At 30.1% G+C, this 17,068-nt stretch overlaps 2 protein-coding genes across 2 annotated transcripts; both read right to left on the bottom strand.

The window, feature by feature from the left end:
- Positions 1-289: 289 nt before the first annotated feature.
- LOC118040331 (uncharacterized) lies at positions 290-1,154 on the bottom strand. Its single transcript, XM_035047245.2, has one exon. It carries the CDS (start codon positions 1,137-1,139, stop codon positions 516-518), a length of 624 nt encoding a protein of 207 aa, XP_034903136.1. The 5' UTR covers positions 1,140-1,154; the 3' UTR covers positions 290-515.
- A 3,613-nt stretch (positions 1,155-4,767) lies between these two features.
- On the bottom strand, positions 4,768-8,477 carry LOC118040330 (beta carbonic anhydrase 5, chloroplastic). The gene is made up of 9 exons (XM_035047244.2): positions 8,150-8,477; positions 7,982-8,052; positions 7,101-7,259; positions 6,967-7,015; positions 6,711-6,824; positions 6,499-6,552; positions 6,092-6,174; positions 5,860-5,965; positions 4,768-5,233 (listed from the first exon to the last, which is right to left on the bottom strand). Exons 1-9 carry the CDS (start codon positions 8,267-8,269, stop codon positions 5,033-5,035), a joined length of 957 nt encoding a protein of 318 aa, XP_034903135.1. The 5' UTR covers positions 8,270-8,477; the 3' UTR covers positions 4,768-5,032.
- Between the last annotated feature and the right edge of the window lie 8,591 nt (positions 8,478-17,068).

Consider the following 17,068-nt stretch of genomic DNA (forward strand, 5'->3'; position numbering starts at 1 on the left):
GTGCTTCTATTCGTCAACTCTTCGACAGAGCTTTCGCTCGAATTATAATTAGATATCAGCTTATTTATTTAATTAGATTAGAGACATTTCACATGAATGATTAGCAGTTAAGAATTGAGATTCATGGCTACGATTTTTATAGTGACAATTTGCTTTCATATATCTTCTTTTTTTGTTCTTTCTCAAATTAACTTGTGCTTCTTTTCTCTTGTATCACATACATAAGAATATTTATGAAGTGACAACAAAAACACACTTGATGGTTTGTGCCAAATTAAGCAGCTTAAAATAAAGAACCAAACGAGTATCCATATATATTACTTGTAACGGAAGGTATAGTAGAAAATACATGGTAGTATTAATGACCCTTATACATGTATTCTGTAATAAATAGTAAAAATGGCATAAAGAAACAGTAGAGTACGGTATAATCACCACACCAAACGATAATAGACCCAGCAAACTAGATGAAGACTTCCATAACATGAAACATTAGATGGTATGATCATCATCATTCAAGGGCTAGTAGTTGAGTGGGAGGGAATAGTACTTGGCAGTGTGGGCTTCGTCAGATCAGGAAAATGGGGAAAAGGTGGAAATTCAGGCAGTTTTGGTGTTTCAAATTTTGGCAGTTCAGGTATTGGGAGCTCAGGAAGCTTAGGCAACTCCGGCTTGGGAAGCTCGGGAAATTCAGGCTTCGGAAGCTCAGGCAGTTTTGGTATTTCAAATTTTGGCAGTTCAGGTATTGGGAGCTCAGGAAGCTTAGGCAACTCTGGCTTGGGAAGCTCGGGAAATTCAGGCTTCGGAAGCTCAGGCAGTTTTGGTGTTTCAAATTTTGGCAGTTCAGGTATTGGGAATTCCGGCAGCTTAGGCAACTCCGGCTTGGGAAGCTCGGGAACGTCAGGCTTCGGAAGCTCAGGCAATGTTACCTCCAAGAGTTGGCGTGCCTCCACCAGAATTGTCTGGCTGGTTAGCAATGACATGCTCATGATCACTATAAGTGGTGAAATGAAAAGTGGGAAGATATGATTGGCCATGGTTGTGGCGATGGCAATGGCAATGGCTTCAAGGGAAGGGGGAGTTTTAGGCTTTAGCGAATCACAAGTGGTGTGAAGTATGCTTTTCCGTGAGAAAACCATTGGGTTTTTATAGATGCGGGAGGTGGAGAATAGGGAGGTTTTGGAGGGCGAGTTGGCAGGACATTTTGTAAGTTGGCAGTTCAACTTCTCACCAGTTATATGCTTACTTACACTTCAACAACATAATCAGGTTCCAAAGACACCCTTTGGAAGAAATATATATAAAAAAAAAACAAAAAAAGATGAAAAAGCTGGTGCATGTAGATTGATTAGCTGTCATTTCCATTTTACCCCAGAACCAGCTAGAGATTGATTCAAAAAAAAGGTTCGGGTTACTGGACAATTCGTAAATCACTGGGTCAACTCAGGTTAATTATTTTTATTAAAATGAAGTCACTTTATTTAACAACTATGCATCTGCATTAGGGGGCTCATCAAACCAAATTCATCAATCATTCATGGGAATTGAAATCAAGGGCCGTTTTTAGGATGGGTTATTTGGGATTTTGCCAAATTTATGTGTTCATTGTAACCATAAGAACATGGTGGCTAGTCTTCTGCATGTTCTATTATCACAATTGTTCATGATTTGGACTCGAAAATTTACTCTCATGTGTGGCTAGTGAAACATGGTAAGCTCCATGTAACTTCATCTCGGAGTCCATCCGAATCCCGGCAGACTACTGCTAGAGATGTACCTCTGCAGAAGTCTAATCTGCATATTGCTTTCGAGAAACGAGTAACTTTGACAGTAAGTTTACATCCACAGGGATGAACTAAAAGTCAAACTAATCAGCTTAACCATCTCTTACTTATTATCCATGCCATCAGACGTGCAGAAAACATAAATATCATCCATCAGAATCTGGAACTTGAAAGCTCTTAGGCCAAATTAATAAACAATACTGCTTTATCAACTATGAAATGCAGTTTCATACAACATATTACAGATTATGACATCAAATTTGAGTATTATTACAACAGCACTTATATTACTTGGTAGTTAATCCCAGGAGTTCGAGGGAATAACGTTATTAATTTTTCTGACTGTCTTCACATGCATGTATAAACAAGGCACAAAATACAAGAAGACTTGACGACAACGATGACAACAACAGCAACAACAAATTATAAAGATAAATCAGCAGCACAGTTTCAGAACCAAAATGCTCGGTCTTTTACTGCAACTTTCCCACTTCTGTCCTTCACATTGTTTTCCTTGTACAGTGTCCATTTCTCAAATGAACAGTCAACGAAGTCGTAATAGCCACCATGAATATTGAGCTCTCCATTCCTCACTTTTTCTTCTACCCAAGGGTAACTGAGAGGAGGTTTACCAATGAACAATTGACTGATTCCTGTAGGAAACAACATCAGGAAGAAATCACTTCGCATAATTATGGTTCGATTATTTAGACCACCTCTCATCAAACTATATTCTTCTCTACCCACTGGTTAGCAGCAGTCCTGAATTCATTATTTATTAAGAAGAAATTTGTTGTGGCATTGAGGCCCAAAACTTTCAATATTAAACAGGAAAAGAAATGGGATTGGAGAAAAAATGGTTGCCTTTTCAAAGTAGGGCTGTCCACTACACAAGTTCACTGTATAGCACAACGATAAAGCAGGACGGTAAAAAAGGACCAATCTAAACCCAATCCAGCAACAAACATGCGGTTACTGCTATACTTTTCGCTCCATTTCTCAGATGATAGCCATGAATTTCAAAAACATCAAGTTCGCCAACGTCAGCTATTTTATGAAAGATACGAGCAAAAACAAATTAACAGAAAAAAGACAAATGAAAGAGAGAACTGGTTAGAGCAAGCAAGAATAGGACGTCAGATCTATGAAGTTCATGCTCAGAATGTGAGTTAGAAATCTCTTGCACATTTTGTGAGTTAGAAATCTCACATCACGATTCTAGGAATTGCTTTGATTTTTTTCTTTCCATTATTCAAAATCTCAAATCACACATTTGGTGACATTTTTCTCTTTTCTTCCAAATTAAAACCTAAGAACTCGTTATAGGAAGAGTGCTTCTATTCATCAACACTTCTACAGAGCTTTCGCTCGAATTATAATTAGATATCAGCTTAATTATTTAATTAAGGCTCGAATTATCTTCGATTTGATTAAGGAAAAGTCATCTATGTTGAGATTAATTAGTACGTTCAATTTGCCTTCAGATTAAGGCCTGATGGTTTGTGCCAAATTAAGCAGCTTAAAATAAAGAACGAAACGAGTATCGATATATTACTTGTAACGGAAGTTATAGTAGAAAATACATGGTAGCAATGACCCTTATACAATTATTCTGTAATAAATAGTAAAATGGCATAAAGAAATAGTAGAGTACGGTATAATCACCACACCAAACGATAAAACACCCAGCAAACTAGATGAAGTCTGCCATAACATGAAACATTCTATGGAATGATCATCATCATTCAAGGAGTAGGAGTTGAGTGGGAGGGGTTGATGTCCTTGGGAATAGTTGGCAGTGTGGGCGTAGTCAGATCAGGAAAGTGGGGAAAAGGTGGCAATTCAGGCAGTTTTGGTATTTCAAATTTTGGCAGTTCAGGTATTGGGAAATCGGGCACCTCCGGCAACTCCGGCTTGGGAAGCTCGGGAAATTCAGGCTTCGGAAGTTCAGGCAATGTTACCTCCAAGAGTTGGCGTGCCTCCACCAGAATTGTCTGGCTGGTTAGCAATGACATGCTCATGATCACTATAAGTGGTGAAATGAAAAGTGGGGAGATATGATTGGCCATGGTTGTGGCGATGGCAATGGCTTCAAGGGAAGGGGGAGTTTTAGGCTTTAGCAAATCACAAGTGCTGTGAAGTGTTCTTTTTGCAGTGCTTTTCCGTGAGAAAACCGTTGGGTTCTTATAGATGTGGGAGGTGGAGAATAGGGAGGTTTTGGAGGGCGAGTTGGCAGGACATTTGGATTTTGGTAGTTCAACTGCTCACCAGTTATGCTAATTACTTACACTTCAAAAACATAATCAGCTTTCAAAGATACCCTTTAGAGGAAAGGAAAAAAAAAAAAACAGAGAAGAAAAAGGCTGGTGCATCTAGATTGATTAACTGGCACTTCCATTTTACTCCAGAATCAGCTAGAGATTGATTCAAATAAGAGTTCGGGTTGCCGGGTCAACTCGTAAATCACCCGACCAACTCAGGTTAATTATTTTTATTAAAATGAAGTCACTTTATTTAACAGGGCTCATCAAACCAAATTCATCCATCATTCATGGGAATTGAAATCTAGGGCCGTTTTTAGGATGGGTTATTTGGGATTTTGCCAAATTTATGTGTTCATTGTAACCATATCATGCATTAGATGTTGGCGCGAAAAGAAACCATAAGAACATGGTGGCTAGTCTTTTGTATTTAATTTTATTTCACTTCTTCATGATTTGGACTCGAATATCTACTCTGCATATTGCTTTCGAGAAACGAGTAACTTTGACAGTAAGTTTACATCTACATATGAATGAAAAGTTAAATTAATCAACTAAATTATTCCAACCCAATGACTTAAATTGTTAGGAAAAATATCAAGATATGATTTATATTATTCTTTAATAAACTTAACTATCTCTTACTTATCAATGCCATCAGCCATGCAGAAAACACAAATACCATCCATCAGGATCTGAAACTTGAAAGCTCTTATGCCAAATTAATAAACAATACTGCTTTATCAACTATGAAATGTAGTGCCATTCAACATATTACAGATTATGACATCAAATGTGACTATAATTACAACAGCACTTATATTACTTGGTAGTTAATCCCAGGAGTTCGAGGGAATAACGTTATTTTTCTGAATGTCTTCACACATGCATGTATAAACAAAGCACAAAAGACAAGAAGACTTTACGACAACGATGACAACAACAGCAACAACAAATTAATTATAAAGATAAATCAGCAGCACAGTTTCAGAACCAAAGTGCTCGGTCTTTTACTGCAACTTTCCCACTTTTGTCCTTCATATTGTTTTCCTTGTACAGTGTCCATTTCTCAAATGAACAGTCAACGAAGTCGTAATAGCCACCATGAATATCGAGTTCTCCATTCCTCACTTTTTCTTCTACCCAAGGGTAACTGAGGAGGTTTACCAATGAACAATTGACTGATTCCTGTAGGAAACAACATCAGGAAGAAATCACTCGGCATAATTATGGTTCGATTATTTAGACCACCTCTCATCAAACTATGTTCTTCTCTACCCACTGGCAGCAGTCCTGAATTCATTATTTATTAAGACGAAATTTTTTGGGGCATTGAGGCCCAAAACTTTCAATATTAAACAGGAAAAGAAATGGGATTGGAGAAAAAATGGTTGCCTTTTCAAAGCAGGACGGTAAAAAACAACCAATCTAAACCCAATCCAGCAACAAACATGCGGTTACTATACTTTTCGCTCCATTTCTCAGATGATAGCCATGAATTTCAAAAACATCAAGTTCGCCAACGTCAGCTATTTTATAAAAGATACGAGCAAAAACAAATTAACAGAAAAAAGACAAGTGAAAGAGAGAACTGGTTAGAGCAAGCAAGAATAGGACGTCAGATCTATGAAGTTCATGCTCAGAATGAAACAAAAATGCTCAAAAATTAATAAATAAATAAAAAAGAATCCTAGGAACAGGGGTTTGTTCTCAATGCTTGAAGGAGAAACAAAAAAATAACTAGGAATATGCAGACATGCATGCTGGATGAAAGCAAGAAACATGGACTTTTAAATTTCATAAAACATAATTACCTTCTCACAATGTTTGCACTGCTGATCAAAGTTCAGAAGATGAGCGGCAGCTTTTGTTTTTACTCTTGCATCCATCCCCACAGAAACCCAACTTCCAATGAGGCTACTGAAAATAGGGAAAAAAGAGAGAGAGAGAGAGAGAGAGAGTTAAAATAGAGGATAAACATAAAGTCACACCTTTCACAAGGATGATATTTGATGATTGCAAAAACAGATATTATCTTCACTGGACCTTGGTTCCACATCATCATGCATGCTCATTAGGGCACGGATGCCTCCACAACAACTGTGACCAATTACTAAAATGTTTTCAACCTGCGAAAGGATTCATTTATGATTTGTCAAAAAAAAAAAAGATCAATCCAGGAGAGCCCAGAAGCATTAGTTTCCATATTGTTTCATATCTAGAGCCCGTGTAGAGCACATTGATTCTTAGATATAACACTTCCCAAAATCTACTGGTCATGATGAAAAAGCTTGTCATCATGAGTCATAAGAGATCTTCATTAGTTTACAGTCTGGTGTCCCCTGCTTACAATCCAGTTTTGACAATATGTATATACACATTTTATAAACCCACAAATTCAAAGGAAAGGAAGAAAAGAAAGAATCCTAGAGTTGTAGGCATGTATAACTCACTTTAAGAGAATTTACAGCAAACTCTAAGGCCGCATTTGTTTCAGACGGTCCATTCTGCATAAACAGAGACGATGATCAAACAAAAAGGACAGATGCTGGTAAAAATATTTTAGGCTATCATTTAAGTGTTCACTCCATGGCATATTGGCATCGATGCTTCAGATAAAACCCAGACATGAAGTTAGGACATGCTCACACAACGCATCATATACCTCATGTGGTGGCACCATGTTTGCTACATTTCGAACAACAAATGCTTCACCAGGCTGGAACCCTAGGATGGATGAAGGGCAAACCCTTGAGTCTGCACAAGCAATCACCATAAACTGCACTTGAATTTGTTAGATTATGTGTGCTACTATTTTTCCGATTGTTCAGCAGCAAAATTGCAGTAAAAGCCAAACAAGATGCTAAGATGCATCCATAATATGTACAGTATACTTCAAAAACTAGAAAGACCATTGTTACCTTCGGTGCTTGTCCCTTGGCAAGCTTTTCATAGTGTTCCAAGTCTTTCCTGCTCAAAAATTATCTCAATTAGAGGGGGCATTATAAGTTTCAGTAAAACTAAACCATGTCAGGCCAAAGTCTTCACTGCTTACATGTATTTATGCTTCTTAAAGCTCAAAAACCGTTGTTTCATCTCATTGAATAAATCAACATGTTCAACTCCCGCCATGCGCTCCGACTTGTCACTTTTAAGTTCCTTAGTCACTCCAGCAGGCTCCCTGGAAGCCTGTAATTTCAAATCTGAATTTGTCCTGAAAACATTGCAAACCATTGTAGAAGAATAAGCAAATATGCCACCACCTAATTAAGTACATGGCAGATAACTTGTATCGAAACAAAGACATGCTTATCTTTGTCTCTTAGGCTCAATTCCAAAGGTTGCTGGTAGGAGTCATTTCATAAACTATACACTCTCCTATAAATAAAATAGATGATTAAAAAGACTAAAACAAATCATCAGAAAATCACCAGGCAGTAACATCCTCAACATCACTAGATAAATCATTTACGGGGAAAAAAAATCCTCGGTGTTTAACTAAGGGATAACAGAGTAAACAAAAAATGACATGCCAATTTCTGTTTGTAACTCAAAAAAAAAAATTAAATGGCTAATTACGTTGCACTATACTATATTGAGTTTTATATTTTTTTTCTAAGTACTGGAAGAATAATACTTTTTATAAAAACAACCACATGCATCCACCTGCAACTTTAACTGGCCATTTTGAAGATCCCTATAAAGTCTGCTATGGCTAGTGTTTGATCCCAGATATTCTAAGTTCAAATTGTGATCACATAAAGATTGATTACAAATCAATTCAGCTGAATAAATTAAAATAGGAACTAGCAACAATGAAATTAAAACTTGAGCTAATTCTTGATTTAGCAACAGAAATTAAACAACAATAAGGAAATAAAATAAATTCAAAAGGCGCACCTTTTTACAAAACCAAAGAAAGTAACACCAACTTACTTCAAATTAGCCCCACACAATCTCAACTGGGTTTGCTCAATTCCTTCTGAATTACCCTTGGAACCAAGGACCTGCGATAAGAAAAGCAAATAAACACGAAACCAACAAAAAAAAAACTATATAAAACATCTCTAAATATATACACAGAGAGAAGAGGGAAAATTTTACATTTTGGGTTCTCAGGACTGAAGCTTTAGAGGGATCCAATGAAGGGTTAGAAGCAGGGATTGAAGAGGAATTGGACAAAGTGTTCATTGAAAGAGAGAAAGATGATGATGGGACAGCCATTGGAGAGACAAAGAAAGGTAAAGTTTGTGCTTTTGGATGGAGAGAAATGAGGATGATTTAAGACAAGTAGACATAGGTGAGAATTAATGAATTAGAGGGGAGGTGGGCTTGATGTGTTGGTGAAAGAACAAGAAAGAAACACTTGTTTTTGTCTCCAAGAAAGACGGAGAAACCTAAGTAAAGATCCAACCGTGTTTGTGTTGCATGGAGTTTCCAACTAGGCAAGTACTGGCTGGTACTTGATTCCGACAACTAGCAGGGTTTTTTATATATATAATTATTTTGATGTATTAATATAAAAATAAAAAAATTATTTTAATATATTTTTAAATAAAAAATTATTTTAAAAAATATTTTACACCACCACAATCTCAAATACATTCTAATAACATATTCATATGTAACTCACTAAATTAAATTAATAAAATTTTGAAACCATATTGAATATCATGAAATTTAAATGAAATTAAATTTTAATATATATATATATATAATTAGAAACCAACCCCTTTATTTACTGTATTAAAAAAAGAAAAAGCAATATCTTTCTATTTATTATATTAAAGAGGGGAAATCAATATTAATACTAATATTTTTTAAAAAATAATCATCTACTTATCTATTTTTTAAACGATCTTGCAAAGAATAAAATAAAGATAATGAGATGTTATAAAAAAAATTAAATAAATTCTATTTTTTAAAATATATTAATTTAAATTATTTATTAATTAAATTAAAATTGCACTATTACACTAATAAAATTGGTTACAAACAGCCTCAGAGGTAATAAAAAAAAAAAATAGGAAAGGAAGCTACGGTAGGAAGGAAAAAAAAAAAAAAAGGAAAGCAATTATAGCAGGTTATAATATCACACCCACACATATCAAGGTACTAAAATTTTATTTTTAAGATACTCAATGTAAATGCAAGCAATTTGAAAGGAAAAATGGATTAATGTTGAGATATATTTCTATCCATATTTACTTAGGGAGATATTGATTCTCATTAAAAGGATATCTTAAAAATGAATAATTGTAAAAGGAAAAGGCATTAACTTTTACTTTACTTTTGAAAGTTGTTAATATATATACATAAAAAAAAGGAGTTCTTGATAGTTTCTATTACCGGATTAATTCGAGTTATCGAGTTAGTTTATAAATTATAAAATTAATTTAAGTTAGTTATTTTTATTAAAATGATAATGGTTTTTTTTTTTTTACTTGACCTAGGTCAGTGATGCAAGAACTCTTTAAAAAAAACTAAATATTTTTTCTAGTTATTTTTATTTCTCCTTTTAGTTTAAGAATTTTATTCTTTTTTTTTCTATTCAATATTATTAGACTCCTCTAATTTTTTTTATTTGAAGAAATTATTTTTAAAAATTTTCTATTCAATATTAATAGAGATTTTTAGTTTTTTATATAAAAAGTTGTAATGGTTTTTAACAAGTGGGACTTGAATTGATAAAAATCAAATATTTTGAATGTCTTTCTATAATTATAATCTTTTTTTTTATTTTGAAAGTTTTAACTTATTTTTGGTGATGTTACTTGATATTAAAGCTACATTAGTTGGTATTATAACACAATAATTCTTAATAGTTAATTATTGCGTGTTGTTATTGAATTTTTTATTACAGAACAAGCTTTATAAAAGTGTTTGGGCACTTATTAAGGTGTTATGGACCCATATTAGACCACACACAAAAAGGATTATTCTACTTTCAATTGAAGAAGTCATGTGCTACAAACTTAATGTATCATTTATTTGGGAGGAGGATAATTTTTAAATAAAATTAAAATTCAAGGATAAGTTCTTTTTAACCCAAAAGGCCCAATGCAAGACTTTTTTAGGAAAATAAATTTTTATTAGTTATTTTTTTCTCTTCTTTTAAGTTTAGAAACTATTGTTTTATTTTTTATTATTCAATATTATTAGGTTTGTTTAGTTTTCTATTTGAAAAGAAATAATTTTTTTTAATTTTTATTTTTCTATTTAATACTGATAGAATGTTTTATTTTTTAACATATATAAGGTTGTGATTGCTTTTTGGTAATTAAAACTATGATGAATAAAAAATTATATATTCTAGTCACTTGAGTGTCTCATCATTATTATAATATTCTTAAGAGTTTTGACTTGTAACAATTTTTTTATTGTTAACTATGTCATTTAGGCTTTGACTCTCAAGTTTTTTACGTCAATTGGCCAAGTTAGACCAAATTTAACAATTATAATTTATATTGTGATTGTACTATGTATAATTAGAGTATTTTTTTTATTTTGATAGAGATTTTTTTAAAAGTATTTTTCACTTAGATTGTATTAAAATAATTTTTTATTTTTAATACTAATATATAAAAATAATTAAAAAAACACTCAAAAAAATAATTTAAAGCTTTAAAAAAAAATTAGAAAAATAAAAAAGTATAGCTAAACCTCACAAACAACCTCAAGGCTAGTATGCCGGCCCCTGCCTTTTCTTGGACACGTACACAATTAACAAATCTAAAAACCTCACTTGGGAAAGCCAGTCCTTTTTTCTCCACCCACGTAACAGAACAGTCCTTCCATTACTTAACACGAGATATCTTAATTTAATTTTACCGCATCATCCCTTGAATTAACTAGTTATTTGACTTAGTGCTCAGGTTAAATAATTTTATTTTTTAGTAAAATAATAAATATATAAGTTTTTCAACATTTTTTTTCATAAAAAATTATCAATTAAAAATTAAAAACTTTATGCATACATTAAATTAAATAAATAAAAATTTATTAGTGCCGATAAATGAAAAAAAAAAAACAGTAATGATAAATAAAAACTAAACTTGAAAAATAAAGAAATAAATATAAATCAAAATATTTGATCTTGCAACATAGGTTATGTATCCAATTGTGTTTAATAATTATGTTTCTTTGAGTAAATTCTTTATTTAATCAAAGATTATTTGAGCCATAAAATGTAAAAAGAAAATCATTAATGATAACTAAAAATTGAATTTTTAAAATAAAAAACAAATATAGATTAAGATATTTGATATTGCAACATGGGTAATATATCAAATTGTGTCTAATAACTTTGGTTTTTAGAATGAATTATTTATTTAATCAAATGATAATATAAACAAACACATGCATGAAAAAAATTTAATAAAATTAAAGAAAAAGATATTGTCCAAGGCTATGTATATTAAAAAAAAATCTTATAATTTAACCAAAAACTAAATTGAAAGTTCGAGAAATTGATGTGGTTGTAGATATCCATTCTTGTACACGGGCTATTGACTTGATTGACTAAAAAATAGAAAAAATAAAGTTTTGCATCAAAATGAGGTTGTGAAAAAACTTAAGGACCAAAAGTTTACAATTTAAAAAGTATAGCACCCAAGGTGTACTTTTTGATAGGATTTTGAAAGGGCCTTCTATTTTCATTATTTTTTTTAATTTAATCCTTATTTTTTCAACCTTATCTTTCATCAAAAAATTTAAATAATTCTTTTTAACCCTAAAATAATATAATCATCTAAAAAAATATCTGAGGATAAAAAAAAAAAAAACAAGAAGTCCATAGTAAAATACAAAAAGCTTCACAATGTAAATCTTTACCCACAAGTTTTAATATTTTCTATAATAACCACGATATGATCCAACAATCTCTCTTTTCCATCCTTAATCCTCCTAATCCCTTTAGCATTATTCACTTATGCGTTAAAGCACGAGAAAATATTTTAGTATATTCTTGTATAATAAGGTTAATATCCACTATATTTTTATATCTATGTGTCAAATCATTTCCTTCGATTTGAAAATAGTTTATCCACTTTGATTTTTTTTTTTTTTTTTCAATTTGAGTTCCCTCTTTCACTTGAGATTTGAAAATATTAATGTGGTCGGGATCAACTGACACGTAGCAAAGGTGCAATAAATTGAAAAAAATAAATAAATAAAGAAGAATAAATCAAAACAATGGGAATTCGAAAATGAATACTGTTTCCTTTTTATTTCAAATTCTATCACCTATTTTATTTTATGAATTATTTTATTTTATTTCTTAATAAAATTACAAAATATAAAAACAAATTGAGAGCAATTAGACTTTTAAGGAGAGACCAGAGACAGAGCCTAAAAGGTGAGCTAATTCTCCTTTCTACCTCAGGATTATTTTTTATATGATATTAATCATGTATATATCTCATCACTAATTCTAATGGTTTGGAAAAAGATCGTCTGTATGACAAATTAAAATCTCACGAGACACAATTCTCATAATTAGGAATACTACTCTCATACAAATCTTGTTTTATTGACCGCAACCTTATAAAATACTATTTTTTATAATAATATTTTTTAAGACAAAAGCTTTATTTTTTTTCTTTTAATATTTAATTTATTAAAAATTGAGTTTCGTGACTTTTATAGTTTGTATCTCAATCTTATGACTCTTATCATGAATTTAACAAATTAATTTTATTAATAATTAGATTTTATAATTTATTTTGATTTGTGTTTAACATATTAGCTCAGGTTATATCAGCTTATTTTTTGTATCCTTTTCAATTGAGATCTTTTTAATTTTATCCTCAATATTAGATTGATTGAAAATTAAACTTTATAATTTGTTCTGATTTACTTTTTATTGAGTTATCTTAATCTCATGACCCGAGTTATGGGTTTGACGAGTAAACTTGAGTTTACTTGAGTTATTTTTTTTATCTTTTTTTTTTTCAATTCATCTTTTAATATGGAATTTATTGGGAATTGAGTTTTATAATTTATTTTGATTTTATTTATATGGGATTATCATAGTCTCATAACTTATATCGTGGATTTAATAAGTTAACACTGGTTGATCCAAGTCAATCCAATACATTTTTATCTCAATATTTTTTAAAAAATGACATCTTAAATTTTTTGAGTTAAATTATATTTTTACCTATAGTTAGAGTTATCATTAAATTTATTAAGTCAATTGACTCATATTAAAATAACTTTTATATAATTTAATTTTTCTACCAGAAAAGTATTAGCAATAACTGGATAATATAGCATATGCAAATAGTCTAGTAATACCACAAATGGCTTGCAAAACAAGAAGGAGATTGTCTCAGCTTATTCTCGTACCTGCCAAAATCATCAATCATCAAGATCGTTTTTTCTTAAATTGATTGTATCACTTTTCATCCCTAATTTCTCAAAAAAAAAAAAAAAAACACTAAACGATGGACCTTTATAAGCTAAGATTACTTATCCATTCGTGAGCAAAATACCATATATACAGAATGACAAAAACCAACAAATAACTTCAAATTAGTCCCTAACCTATAATTTTTTTCTCGATTGGATCCTTAACTTGTACGTTTTACATTTTCAAAGTATCTAGAAATCCTCAATTTAATCTTGCTATCAACAAATATACCTAACATCGTTTATTGGTTAGGGATCCAAATGAAAAATAGAAAGAAGCTAAGGACATGTGTCAAAGCAAATTCAATTGGGAATTTTTTAATATGTTGGGACTAATTTATTAAGAATAACTAAGATTAGGGAATTAACTGAGAAATGGGTTATAAGTAGGGGACAAATATGAGGTTACCCAAAACCAATCATCTCTCCCGCTTATGTAACCTTACCTTAATCTTAGTATTACAATCACTATTACAGAAATAATTAAAATGCATAACAAGAACACTCTGGAAACCTCGCAGTGCCTTGTTCACCTAAACAATGAGCTTTATTTTTTTTTAGTTCTTTACTGGATAGACGGTTCATATTATCAAAACCGCATAAATTTTTTTTTAATATTAAAAAAAAAAACTTCAATGATAACCGTTCAAGTAAATTTAGGTTAACTTACCAATACAAGACTTGAGATATAATATTAAAATAACTTTATAAAAAATAAAAAATAAAAATTGCAAAGCTCAATATCTAATAACCTAATGCTAAAGAATAAGAAAAAGGTAATTTTAAAAAATATAACATCAAAGAAAAAAACTCAAGTCAATCTAGGCTACCCATAACTCACTGTATAAGATTGAAAAAAAAATATATTTTCAAACGAAAAACTTAGTAAAAAAAATACCAAAGTTTAATAAAAATATATATATATATAAAAAACGAGTTAATTTGAGTTAACTTTACTTACTTACTCTCAAGATAACTTAACATAAATAAAATCTAAAAATGACAAAGGTCAAGGGCAATAACTTAATGTCAAGTAATAAAATTAAAAAAAAAAACAATTTTATAAAAAGAAAGCTAAGATATAAAAAAACATGTGTCAACCTGGGTTATCTCGACTAATTCATTACTCACGACATGAGATTATGATAAACAAAAATAAAAAATTTTAAAAGAACTTGACAAAAAAATACTGAATTTAAATATGAAAAAATAAAAAAAAATAAAATATAAGTTAACTTGATTAACCCATATTCGAGATAACCCAACATAAATAAAAGTGAAAAAAATCACAAACTTCAAGGTCAATAATATAATACTAAATAATAAAATTAAAAAATAATAAAAACTATTTAATTTTGGGCAAATGATTATTAACTTTTTTCATTAAATACATGAGTCAAGTGTTTATTTCACATTTAAAATTTTTTCTTAGTTCGTCAAAGAAAAAAAAAAAACCCTTAATAAAACCCATATGTAAATACACGCGCGCGCGTCCATATATATATATATATATATAAAAGTTAAAATTAATTTTTGATATGCGCGCAACGGAGAGGAGGCGCTAGATCTAATCAAGCCTATAGGCTATTGGGGTAAGCTAGATGTTAAGCCTTTTGAAAGGCCCATTATCTGTCTAGGCTGCACAGTTTCTCTCTGGTACATGGACTATCAATGCCTAAGTGTCCGTTTGGCATTGCGGTCAAACTTGTTTTTTGAAAAAAAAAAAAATTTTTTTTTGTTGCTAAAATTGAGTATGATTTGTACCTTTTGGATCGTTTTGATGTGCTGATATCAAAAATAATTTTTAAAAAATGAAAAAAAACATTATTAACATGCTTTTCGGCACGAAAAGCTATTTGAAAAGCAACCGCTACCACACTCCCAAACACCCTAAATCTTAATGCAATCAACGACATTGCAAAGCAGAACAACAGCTTATTATTATTATTTTTTTATAAATATATTAAAATAACTTTTTATTTTTTAAAAATAATTTTTAATATTAAAACATCAAAACAATATAAAAATATAATTATAAACAAACAAAATTTTAAATTTTCATAAAATATTGTTGGAACGCAATTCCAAACAACAATTTTTTTACCTGAAGAAGCTTATGTCTATTTTTCTACACTTACTCTGAATTAAAGTTATAAAACCCGGTATAATATATAACTCAATTTAAGTTTTGGATTATAGATTGACTTTAGTAATCTATGTTTTAATATGGGTTGATTTAGATTAATTAAAACAATATTGGTTATTTTTAAAAAAATCATAAAAATAATATTATTTTTAAATTTTAATTAAAAAGTCAAAACAAGTTTTCATAAGGTTAACACTAACTCCCACCAGATTTTTTTAAAATTCAAACCAAACGTAAACCAGGTTTAATAACATCACTCCAAACAAAATTAACAAGTTAAGAAAAAAAAAAAAAAAAAAACCAGTCCTCTTTTCTCCCACCCATATATGACCGAATAGTCTTTCCAGTCCTTAACATTTATCACTAGTTTTAAATTGACCACATAATTTCTCAATTTTAATGACCATTATACCCTTCGACACTCTCACTTTCACATCCCTTGACCTTCTTTTCTCTTTCAAAGATTTTACACCAATCCGGGCTTTACAACTCAACCAGAATAGGTGAGATAAAAAAAAAATTAATCCTTAATATTAATCTACCCATGTATTAAAAACAAAAACATCACGAGGCAAACACTACCCTCATTTCCTCTAAAAATAACCAAAATATTTTTCTACATTAAAAATATGCTATGTTATATTTTTAAATTAAAATATTTACATAAAATTTTTTTTTTCACATTAAGAAAAACATAACTTTTTTCTTGTAAATAGAAAATATATATACTAAAGGACTTTCAAATTTTACATTGAAAAAATATTATGCTATCCTTTTAAGTTGAAGTATTAAAACAAAAGGTTTTTTACCTTACATTGAAAAAACACAACTTTTTTCTTGTAAATATAGAGTATATATATGAAATGGCTTCAAATCTCAATTTGAAAAATAACTTTTTTCTTAGGAACATGAGAGTATATATATTAATGGATTTCAAATTTTATATTAAAAAAACATAACTTTTTTTTGTGAACACATAATATATTTACTAAATGACTTCAAATCTAAAATTGAAAAGATATTATGTTGTTCTTTTAGTTGAAATATTAAACCAAAATATTTTTTTTATCCCATATTCAAAAAATATAATTTTTTTCTTATAAACATAGAGTATATATACAAAATGATTTCAAATCTCATATTGAAAAAGTAATTTTTTCTTAGGACCATAACAATATATATACTAAAGGATTTCAAATTCCATACACTAAAAAGATATTATGTTATTCTTTTAAATTAAAATATTTAAATCAAAATATTTTTTATTCCACATTGAAAAAACATAATTTTTTTTTGTGAACGTAGATTATGTATACGAAAAAACTTCAAATTCCACATTGAAAATATAACTTTTTTTCTTGGAAACATAAAGTGTGTGTGTGTGTGTGTATATATATATTAAAGGGTTTTAAATTTCATATTAAAAAAATAAAACACCTTTCTAATATCTGTATAATAAGTTTTAA

The sequence above is a fragment of the Populus alba genome, chromosome 7, assembly GCF_005239225.2.
Source record: "Populus alba chromosome 7, ASM523922v2, whole genome shotgun sequence".
Classification (NCBI taxonomy): domain Eukaryota; kingdom Viridiplantae; phylum Streptophyta; class Magnoliopsida; order Malpighiales; family Salicaceae; genus Populus; species Populus alba.

What these genes read in the sequence shown, in the direction of transcription:
- LOC118040331 (XM_035047245.2), bottom strand. Translation starts at nt 1,139, where the DNA reads ATGGTTTTCTCACGGAAAAGCATACTTCACACCACTTGTGATTCGCTA.
- LOC118040330 (XM_035047244.2), bottom strand. Translation starts at nt 8,269, where the DNA reads ATGGCTGTCCCATCATCATCTTTCTCTCTTTCAATGAACACTTTGTCC. An exon ending in CAGTCCTGAGAACCCAAAAT is followed by an intron (nt 8,053 to 8,149) that starts GTAAAATTTTCC and finishes TTCTTATCGCAG; the next exon opens with GTCCTTGGTTCCAAGGGTAA. An exon ending in TTGTGTGGGGCTAATTTGAA is followed by an intron (nt 7,260 to 7,981) that starts GTAAGTTGGTGT and finishes CAATGTTTTCAG; the next exon opens with GACAAATTCAGATTTGAAAT.